An 11,675-nucleotide genomic window follows, 5' to 3' on the forward strand; every position below is an offset into this window, starting at 1 on the left:
TGCTAGTTCGGACCCCATCAATGTGTATTTATAGTTAGGATTTTTGGCTCCAATGTGCATCACTTTGCACTTGGCCACATTGAGCCCCATTTGCCACATTGACACCCACTCGCCCATCCTCGACAGATCCCTTTGGAGTGCCTCACAATCCTCCCTGGTTCTCACCACCCTGAACAACTTTGTGTCACCTGCAAATTTAGCCACTTCACTGCTTACTCCCAACTCCAAATCATTAAAAAACAAGTTAAAAAGCATCGGACAGAGTACTGATCCCTGTAGTACCCCACTGCTTACCAACCTCCACTGAGAAAATTTCTGTCTGTTTCCTATTAATTAGCCAGTTTTTGATCCACAAGAGGACTTGTCCTTTTATCCCGTGACTATTGAGCTTACTTAGGAGCCTTTGATGAGGAACTTTATCAAAAGCTTTCTGGAAGTCAATGTAAACAACATCTATTGGGTCCCCCCTGTCCACATGATTGTTCACTCCCTCAAAAAACACTAACAGGTTAGTAAGACAAGATCTTTCCTTACAGAACCCATGCTGAGTCTGCCTCAATAGTTTTTGTTCATCAGTGTGCCTACTAATTCTTTCCTTAATAACAGTTTCCACCAATTTACCTGATATCGACATCAGACTGACTGACCTGTAATTTCCCGGATCTCCTCTGGAACCCTTTTAAAAGATGGGAGTGAAATTAGCTACCTTCCAGTCCTCAGGAATGGAGGCAGATTTTAGGACCTCCTCTCTCATCACCTCAATCTGACTCAGGTCTTTCAACGCCCCTCCTGAAATTAGCGGTTCTGGAGTGGGCGGTTCTCATCTTCCACAGTGAAGACAGTGAAGACAGAAGACAAGCCTGGCATGGAAGCAACAAGTCAAGTTACTATCAACCACTGCCTTGGATCCTGCCTTGTTTCCTGATGACTCCTGAACCGAATTAGAAACAACAGATTGCAGAATTTGGAAGATAATGACAATGCATTACTCCAGACAAGCCTGGCATGGAAGCAACAAGTCAAGTTACTATCAACCACTGCCTTGGATCCTGCCTTGTTTCCTGATGACTCCTGAACCGAATTAGAAACAACAGATTGCAGAATTTGGAAGATAATGACAATGCATTACTCCCTACACCCTAGAAGTTATGTTGATCATCTTTACTTACCAAGAAAATTAGATGGAAGCGGTCTCCTGAAAGCAAGCAGTTGAAAAATGAGCACAGAATTACTACACCAATAAAAATAAAGAGAAGCTTCTAGTTGAAGTATACAAGGCAGATTTATTTAAGGTAACAGAAACCAAAGAAGATTACAAAAAAATTGCAATCAAAACTCACTTTGACAAACCGAAGGAAAAGCACTTGCATGGCCAATATTTGAAAGACATAGTGAATAATGTTGATAATGAAAACATTTTATAGTTTTAATTGATTTTATAATGTACTGAATTCACTGTTGTAATGGTCCTGAGCCCTGTGTAAGTGGGGAAGGGCAGATAAGAAATTGAATTTAATTAATAAATAAATAAAATCTGGAAGTGGCTCTAAAAATGGGCCCTTGAAGAAAGAAACGGAAGGACTCATTCTAGTTGCACAAGGGCAGGCACTCAAAATGAATAGTATGAAAGCCAAGATTCAGAAGACCAGTGATGACAGCAAATGTTGACTTTGCAAGACAAAGGATGAAACAGTTGACCACATGGTCAGTGCCTGCAGTAAAACTACACAGACTGACTATAAAGAATGTCACAATAGACTTGCAGCTATGTTGCGCTGGAATCTTCGCAAGAAGTATGGCTTACCATCAGTCACAAATTTATGGGAGCACAAACCAGAGAAGATCATAGAGAATGATGAAACAAAGATTCTTTGGGACTTCCAATTACAGACAAACACCTGGAGCATAAGACCCCTGATATCACAACTGTAAAAAAAATATATAGGAATAGTGTTTGATCATTAGCATTGCAATCCCAGGAGACAGCAGAAAAGAAAAGAAAGAACAAGAGAAGATCACAAAAATAGCAAGACCTACAATAGACAGGGGTCATTTGGGGGGGGGACGCGGGGGGACGCCATCCCCCCGGGTGAGGTGCGAGAGGGCGGGGCCTGGAGCTCCCTGCTGGTGCCCGCTGGAGGTCGCCGCCGGCTGTGGGGAGGACACACTTCCGGTGATGTCAGGGGGTGTGGCATATGCTAATGAGTTATGCTAATGAGTCCCCCTAGCTCTTTTTCTACAAAATGACCCCTGACAATAGAGTTAGAGTGCCTCTGGGTGGAGAAGGTGACCATTGTGCCAGTTGTCACTGGAGCCCTTGGAGAAGTGCCTAGAGGTCTCAGGAAACACTTGGACATTCTGGGCATTGAGCAAATAACACCAGCTCAGCTGCAGAATACACTGTTGCTTGGAACAATAAGAATTCTGTAAATATACATCTGCAATTCCCAAGAACTTGGCTAGACCTCGAATTGCAGAACACCATCTACCGGTCAAATATCTGACTGTGACAATTAATAGTAGTAGTAGTAGTAGACCCACACCCACTCACCACTTGACTGTTCCAAGAAAGGAGGAAATTGCCATACCTCCCGATTCCTGCTCAGCAATGGAGAATGTTAATTGCCTCCAAATGGGGATACTTCCTTCTATCTGTCTATAGTTTGGTAAGGAAAATCACATGGGTTAAGGGAACACCAGTTAACATTCACACCCCAGTTGGATGGGGGGGGCGTGTTACACACAGAAATATGCTTTTGATTGAAATCAATTGAAATTAGTGGTGGACTGATTTAACAAATATGACTCACTTTAATTCTGATATTAAAAAACTTAAGCAAACAAGGAAATGAAACCTGACACGAAGGCAACTTTAAATCAAGCATCTGTGAAAAGCTGAGTCATAAACTACTTCACACATCTTCCGTGATGTTTTGGCAAGCAGGAAGAAATCCCCTGAAATATTTCCAACGCTCACCCTGATTTGGAAGCTTCTGCTGTCTATGATAAACAACAGTAATTACACATTAATATAGCACGAACACAGGGGTGTGTGGGTTTGGCCTCATCCTTGCTAGCTGAGCAAACTTTAAAATACAGCTCGTAAAATATCTGATGCTATGAAAGCCCTGTCATCAATGGTAGCACCAAAAATCTTTCTCTGAAGTCCTCCTATCAAAGTTACAGCCTCTTTACTTATGTCTCCCAAGTTTTATGCCTAATCTTGTAGGGGTGGTTTAGTCAACACCAAGCAGGCATGTTGCTGGTGAATAGTACGATAGGAGAGTATATTTTATATAGTCGTATCTGACCTCACAAATGTTTCTTTGTATTCTGCTTTCTTTAACGTAGAATCACTATGTCTTGGTTCTGTATTCATATAATCACTAAAAGTGGAGTTCATGTGGAATATACTAGTATGCATTAGAAGGGTTTAAAAAGTCTACTGTTTTACAAAGCTGTATGAGAGTGCAACAATTTGGCTAAAGGCAAGAGTTAGCTTGAGTTTACTCCTAGAGGATGGGTGTGTGAGGTACAGATGGCTATGCTAGGATAGGGGTGATGTATATAGCCAGGGGTCATTTCATAGAAAAAGAGGTGCAGGAGCTCATTAGCATAACTCATTAGCATAACGTATTTGCATATGCCACACACCCTGACATCACCGGAAATGTGTCAGAAGGCAACACCCACTGCTCAGGCTCCACTGGACTGTTTTGGATTGCTAGCTATGGGGGGGGGGAACGTGCAGATCTGTACTCACAGAGGAGGGAGAGCTTGTACCTGAATAAAACTTGGTCTTAAAGGTGCCACTGGACTGTTTTGGACTGGGGGGGGCTCTGCAACTTACCTAGCTGCTTCTTGCTCTGACTGAGGGCTGCTGGGAGCAGGGGGTGGGGCTTGTTGCATGTGCCCGCCCTCTGGGCTCTTTACTGCCGGAGCTCCGCTCCTGTGCGTTCCTGCAGGAAATGACCCCTGTATATAGCGAGAAATTCTAGTGACTTGGCTCTAACTATGTGGTGGTTATTGGTTGAAGGATTCATGGTGTCATGAAAGCAAAATGTAGTCCTCTTTTTTACTGTCCTTGCCATACAGCTATTAAAACCATCAAGACCTGCAGGAAAATATTTATTTATTTGTTTGTTTGGCTTCTAGCCCACCCTCTCTCCCCCGCAAGCAGGCTCAGGGCAGGTTACAAGAAAACATAGATATACAATCCATTTTATAAAACTTCATAACCAGACACGAAACAACAGTAAAATAACCTCAAGAAATGACAGTCTCATCAGTAACATCAATAGATAGATACTGCAATCACACACAGTAAATAATCCACTTTCAATGCACTTTCCAACTGGATTTTACTGTGAACTGGCAAATCCAATTGGAAAGTGCATTGAAAGTGGATTGAAAGTAGATTATTTAGTATGTGTGATCACAACCATAGATAAACAATAGTGGCATCATCCAATCACTCCTGCATAAACTCCCCACATGTGTGCAGTTGGATGGTAATTGATGCTGGTGGGGCAGACAAAAGACAGTATAGATTACATATAACAAGCAATGCATAAATATATCAACAAAGAACCTGGGCTGTGGTCACACACATTAAATAATCCACTTTCAAAGCACTTTCCAACTGGATTTTGCCAGTTCACACAGTAAAAAAATCTAGTTGGAAAGTGCACTGAAAGTGGATTGAAAGTAGATTATTTAGTATGTGTGACCACAGACCCTATTTTTCAATTGCCTGACTTTTTACAATTTAGGCACAGTGTTACAGAATAAAGAAAGTTCCTTTTGAGTGAGGCAGAAATGCACCAGTGTGGTGTGGTAGTTTGAATGTTGGACTAGGATCTAGGAGACCCAGATTTAAATCCCCATTCTGCCAAGATGTTCTATTCCTTCTCTCCTTCATCAACCAAAAGGGAGGCTGCAACTAAGAAATCAGAAGGAGACTGAGACTGGGAAGGGCAGCCATGAAGGAGCTAGGCAAGATTCCTAAGGATGAGTCGCTGGAGACCAAGATCAAGATCATTCATACCATAATATTCCCCATTACTGTGTATGGGTGTGAATGTTGGACAATGAAGAAAGCTGACAGGAAGAAAGTTAATTCATCTGAAATGTGGTGGTGAAGGAGAGTTCTACAGATACCATGGACCACCAAAAAGACAAATAAGGTTATTTGGCATATAAGAAGAAGCCTTTTGGGGCTTGCATGTTCATCACCCAATGAATGTAAATATGGATACCTCTGGAAAACTTGTGTAAAACTATTCAATTCAAACTATTTTTAATTACAATTTTTAAAATTGTGGTAAGCCTATTCAATTGAAAACTATTCAATTCAAACTATTTTTAATTACAATTTTTAAAATTGTGGTAAGCCACCCTGAGCCCTGGATGCAGAAGAGGGTGGGATAAAAGTTAAATAAATAAATAAATAAGTAGATTCTAGATCAAATCAAGCCTGAACTCTCCCTAGAAGCTAAAAATACTAAACAGAAGCTATTGTACTTTGGTCACATTATGAGACAGCAAGGCCGAGTTCAGACTGGCAGTTTGAAGCGGGGGGGGGGGAGTCGTGTCAAAAAAAGAGCCGGAACAAACTGTTCTGGGTTTTCCCATTCACACTGCAGTGACTGATGCGGGAGCATATCAGGAGGCGGCCAAGGGAGCATCCACACTGTTGGCCCAGAGGCACGTCTGTAAGGCGCAGCACTCTTTTTGGCAATCTGGAGATATGTGCTTACGCGCATGAGGGCATAAGCGCATAAGAAAAACACGGCTTTTGGCATTCACACTTTGTTGGTGCGGGATGGACGCGGGAGAATTGTGATTTCCAGGGTTTGCTACCAGTTTCACCAGGTATCTCTTAAACTCGGGAGCAAAGCGTCACAAGATGGGTTGAGTATGGGTGGGGAACGCCTGGCAGATGTGCCTGTGTGAACGGCCCCTTTAATCCGGTTGTGGAACGTTTCTGAAAGGTGCCTATATCGGGGCAAACTGCCAGTCTGAACTCGGCCCAAGAGTCACTGGAAAAGACAATAAAGGGAGGAACATTTGAAGGCAGCAGGAAAAGAAGACTCAAGTGAGATGGATTGACTCAGTAAAGGAAGCCTGACAGCCCTCAGTTTGCAAGACCTGAGCAAGGCTGTTAACGATAGGACATTTTGGAAGTAATTAATTCTTAGGGTCACCATAAATTAGAAAAAGGACTTGGCAGCTCTTAACACATACACAACTGCCATGGGAGCATGCCTGATGGGTGACAGTGGGCCAGTCACTCTCACTCAGCGTAACCTACTCACAGGGTTGTTGTGTGAGGATAAAATGTAGGAGAGGAAACTGATATAAGCTACTTTGTGCCCCTATTGGGCAGAAAAGGGGGGGGTATAAGTCAAGTAAACAAAATATATACATAAAAGCAAATCAGAAATATCTCTTTGCAGGTGGGGTCCCTTGCACAGCTATCATTCTGGGATGGTATTACTTCTGGATACTGTGTATTGTTTTATATCTCATTGCTGTCCTGCTATATTCTTATATTTTGCAGCTTGCTTTTACTTTGTTAGCTGCCTCGAGTCTAAGGTGGGTTAATACTTTCAACAAACAGACATATTTTAAGATTTTAGTCCCAGAGGTTCCGAGCTGGGTTTTTTTTATCATGTGTTGAGGCTCCCTTAAGGCTAACCAGTTTAGTGTGGAAAATCCCCCCCCCCTTTTGTTTGGTTTTCCCCTGTAACTAAGTAGCACAGAAACATATTTATCTTCCACGCATTGTTGACACACATGAACGCGCTACGGGAATAACGCGAGGGAAGCAGTTTCGTGTGGAGTGACAGGTTTGCAGACACCCCATTACCCTCCCCCACTCTCAGGGCACGCCAGGAGAGCCTGTCAGTGTCACTGAGGCGAAAGAGGAAGCTCGGGTCGGGTGTAAAAGTATCGCTATGAGCAAGCCGCTTCGACTGCCGGGCCGTGTGAAAAACCGGGAGAAGGGGGGGGAGGGGCGGAAAAGAAGGCAGCCTTTTTCAGTTCCTTCAGCGCAGCGCAACCACCTTTTGCACCAGTCTCGCAAAAAATGACTCCACCGGAGGCGGGGCTTTAGGAAGGAGGAGGGAACTGTCGCCTCGTGACGCGCCTTCCTCCAACGGCAAACTCCACCACGCCTCTTAGACCACGCCTCCCAGAAGCCGAAGGAAGCCCGGGCAATAAGGAAGGCCGGCTGTGGGCGTGGCCGATGCCCGTCGTGAGGGTCCGCGGGGACCAATCGTGCGGGGAGGTGTGAGCGATAACCGGCCGGTTGCCGGGGCCGCAGCCAATGAGGAAAGCTACGGTGGGCGGGCCGTGCGCGAGTGGGTGGCTGGCTCAGGGGTTCCGTGTGGAAAGGAGCGCGAGGGGGTTCGGGTGCAAAGTTTAGTTTCAAACCGTCTGCAAAGAGCGGCGGTGCTGCCGCCTGGAATTAGATCCCAGCGCGAGAGGTGTTGCGGAGGCAGCAGGATAGCAAGCAGCGAAAGCAGCCGGAGCCGCCGGGCGAGAAGGAGCCGGAGCCTCCCCCCCACACACACACCGCGCCGTGGAGCCTCCTTGTCCTCGCCGCCTCTTGCCTCTTTCGCGGCCGCCGGTGAAGAGCGCTCCTCGCCAGGATGGGCGTGGAGGCGCCGGGGGAGCCGCCGGCCTCGGGCCGCCGTCGTCGCGAGTGCCGGCGGGTGCGCCTGATGTGCATGCTGGCGCTGACCTTCCTGTTCTTCGTGGTGGAGGTGGTGGTGAGCCGGTTGACGGCCTCGCTGGCCATGCTGTCCGACTCCTTCCACATGCTGTCGGACGTGATGGCGCTGGTGGTGGCCCTGGTGGCCGTGCGCTTCGCCCAGCGCACCCGCGCCACCAAGAAGAACACCTTCGGCTGGGTCCGGGCCGAGGTGATGGGCGCCCTGGTCAACGCCGTCTTCCTCACCGCCCTCTGCTTCACCATCCTCCTGGAGGCCATCGAGCGCTTCACCGAGCCCCATGAGATCCAGCAGCCCTTGGTGGTCATCGGCGTCGGAGCCGCGGGGCTGCTGGTCAACCTCCTGGGGCTCTGCCTCTTCCACCAGCACGGCGGCGGCGGCGGCCACGGGCACTCGCACGGCGGCGGAGGGAGCCGCCGGGGCAAGGCGGAGTCGGCGGCCGGAGACCTTCTCAAGGAGGAGACCAACACGCTGGTGGAGAAGTGCAGCAGCTCCAATGGGCTCAGCTTGGAGAAGCTAGGTGAGATCCTGAGGAGGGGTGGAGGAGGAGGAGGCCAGGAGCTAACCTTTCAGCCGAAGTGGATCTTCCTAAAAAAGAGATGCCCCGGCTGAAAGCTCCCTTGTGAGCGCCCCTTTCCAAAGCCAAATGTGACAGGGAGGGTGGGGGGGGGGAGCTGTCCTTCTGGTCTGGGCTGTTGAGGGAATGGTTCTGGTATCCCTCCTTTCATCCTGGCCAGGGATGGACTCAGCCCAGATGCTGGAAGAAAGTGTATCCGTTTATGTAGTGCTCTGATATCCTTGTCCCACTCTCATAGCAGTGTACGTGGATTCCCCTTGCCCCTTCATCCTCAAGGCAATCTTGTGAGGTACATTAGGCTGAGAGTGAGAGCCTAGAGTTACCCAGAGAGTTTCAAGACGAAATGGGGATTTGAACAACATACCGGCTCACCCCTATGAACAAATTTAATGGGAGAATATGTCAGGTTTTCCTTATACTGTGCTGTTGGTTCTTGAGAATTATTTGGCACTGGAAAAATTCTGTTTCACTGCATTTTATTGAGTCTTTGATGTGAATTTTTCCAGGGGACCCATTACTTTCTTTCCTCTCAATCCATTTTTATGGTGATCGTGAATGTCACTGTCTTGTTTTTATGTCCTAGCATGTTCTTCAAAATCTGTCTGGCAGTTCTCTGGGGAATTCCCATTCCATCCATTAGTAGGATGTGTTTTTCTTTATGTAGCCTTTGTGTATTTCCCAATAAACCCAAGCAGTCTAAGGATTTACAAAAATCCCCCACCCACCCCCAGATTGTGAAGAAGAGAAGACCACAATAGTATTCAGGTTGGCTTTTGCGTTCCAGGCAGCTCTGGTGTTCTTCAGAAGCATACTGGGGTTCTTCGGTAACAAGATCAGTATTAGTAGGCACCCTTCCCTAAAAAAAAACACAGCAACTAAAAGAACCTTGCCTACTGCTACTCATTCTCTTCCCCCTTTTAACACAGTTAAAGGATTGTTGGATGTGCTATAGGTCACATTTCCAGTTCAAGTGAGGCAACTGACACACCCAGTAGGCTTGGCCAATGTGAGCTTGCTGTGTGTCCTAGATCACACAGTAGAATCTATATGGGAGCCTTGTGGCAGGTGCTGTGGAAAGGGTGGCCTGAGTTTGAAAGCCACTGCTGCAGGACTTCTCTGCACACTATTGGTGGCAGCAGGTTCTACAGAAGGCTTGTGATGGGGCAGTGATCTTTGTAAAGAAGTCTTCATCAGTGCACCTTCCTTAATAGAGTTTTCTCTTGGAAGCAAAATAGGTAACTTCAGCCCTTGCAAACACTATAGGAATGCTTCCATGTAGCTCCTTTACAGCCACCTTTGCTTTCTGAATATAATGAACTCACACCACATTCATGCTCTTTATAGTCAAAGCCTTTGCATGACATTGGTTCTATTTGTTTGAAGCACTTCCTTTGTTAGCATGACTTCAAGTGGAACCAAGTTATACTAGAAGCCATAGGTGACAAAACTGTCACAGAGTTAGATCTGGAATACAGTACAACTTTGACTTTCTTCTGTCTATTTGAATATGTGCACTGCTGTCATTTCCCACCATTAATTCAAGGGAGGAACGCTTTTTCTGTATACTTTGAAATATTGGGGAGTCATTTGTACATCATGCTTGAGTAACTTAGGGACCTCTGGAATCATATTGAAATTGGAGCTGGATGTTATAAACATTGAGATTGTTGCTGCTCAGATTGCCTGCATTGCTTCATTCTGCTTCTGCATCCTTGCTTGACTGCTTTGTCATTAGAGCTCTTATCAGCAGGTGCTTGTGACGTTTTATAAAGGGCAAAGTTACTTGTGCAACCATCTAGATTTCTGGTCACTGCTACATAACACAATTGACTCTTTGAGAACTTGGACGAAGAACTTTTAACTTGTAATTGAGGTCAGAGTTAGGATAAAATTCAGGCTGAGATGAAGTCCTGCTATGGTAGCAAATAGAACTCTAGTCGCATTAGCTGTATGGCAGAGTCACATCTAGAACGAGATGCCCCGGCTGATTCTTCTCCCCCCAATCCAAGCTCCAGTGCCAGAGAGCCTCTAGTTCCTCCTCACACTGTTTGATCTCTGTGTTGGCAACTGGCTAGGAAACTGTTGCTTGTCAAGGACCATGTGTAGCCCTGGGGCTTCCACTTGCTAATCTGTGTAATAAAATAATCAGTGGCTGCCAGCAGCCTAGGGGGCTGTATTTCCCCTTAGCACTAAAGGAATCTGGGCCTTGACTGCTGGTTTTCAACGAGTTATGCTTCTGTTTCCTCAAAGAACTCCCAAGTATTTTGAATGTACAGGCCTGACCAGACATAGCCAAACCAAAAGCAGATTTTAGAGTATTCTAAACTCAAGATATGTGTGCTAAGGATTCACTCATGCCACATGTACCAAGAGTCTATCCCTAATGTTTCAATACATGATTTCTGTAAAAATGTGTTTCTAAAGACTATCTTTGCAAATGCTTGTTAAAATGTTTGATTTTCTTAGTTAACAAGGGAGGCACAGGGTTGGCCTGGCAGTAGTTGGTGCTGATAATTGTTAGGCCAGCGGCATAGTAACTCAAATCCTCATAGCCTGCCCATTAATTTCATAGTGCGAGGGGTTGGCTTCTCTATTGACTACCAAGACCCGAAAGCTTTGTATTCAAAGATAGTGTGCATTACGTGCCCTAATACATAGCTGTCAAAATCTTGACCTGCTGCATTTTAAAACAAAAAGCAAAAGTTATTTAAAAACAACCACATAAACTTAGCTTTTAGTTTCTACTGAAGGGTTATAAATTTGAGGATGCTACCACTGAGACTTGTTAAATTCATTACATAGGTGGAGTTTAACTTTGTGAAACAAGTGTAGGAGTCATGATGGTTTCAGGTTCTACCGGTTATATTGGTAAAACTACTGGGCAAGTAGCATATCCCTCACTCTGGATACCTGCACTAAAATATCCACAAACCAATTTGTAGTTTTCAAAAGTCTGTCTTGATGTAGAAGAAGAAATTCCTTTTTGTACAGTATTTCAATGCAAGAACAATTGTTCAGGTCATCTCAGAGTTAGCTTGCTGAGTTTGAAAATCCTCAGTATCTAGAAAAGTCATACTTCTAGATCAAAACTGGTGGCACACTTCATTTGTAAAGGAGTGTGTGATGCACATGTTCAGTAAAATGCAGTGATGGAATACTAGCCAGTTGAAATTAATACTGGTATAATAAAGACTGTGGTAATTACACTTACCTTCATATAATGTGGAGACACATGCCATACTTTACTTTCCATAGACATTCCACACTGCTTCTCTGCCATATCACTGAGATATGTGCGCATTTGTTTTTGCTAAGATCCATACACGAACATATTTTGATAATTACTTTTGCTGTTTATTGTC

At 45.2% G+C, this 11,675-nt stretch overlaps 1 protein-coding gene across 1 annotated transcript in view; it reads left to right on the forward strand.

Annotated features, from left to right (window-relative positions):
- Nucleotides 1-7,396: 7,396 nt before the first annotated feature.
- Nucleotides 7,397-11,675, forward strand: part of SLC30A1 (solute carrier family 30 (zinc transporter), member 1) — a 6,489-nt gene continuing 2,210 nt past the window's right edge. Inside the window, exon 1 of the mRNA XM_015427616.1 lies at nucleotides 7,397-8,256. Within this exon, the coding sequence (XP_015283102.1) occupies nucleotides 7,656-8,256 (601 nt within the window). The 5' untranslated portion in view covers nucleotides 7,397-7,655. The remainder of the gene's footprint in view (nucleotides 8,257-11,675) is intronic.

Source organism: Gekko japonicus, unplaced genomic scaffold (assembly GCF_001447785.1).
Source record: "Gekko japonicus isolate JY-2015 unplaced genomic scaffold, Gekko_japonicus_V1.1 scaffold45, whole genome shotgun sequence".
Lineage (NCBI taxonomy): Eukaryota > Metazoa > Chordata > Lepidosauria > Squamata > Gekkonidae > Gekko > Gekko japonicus.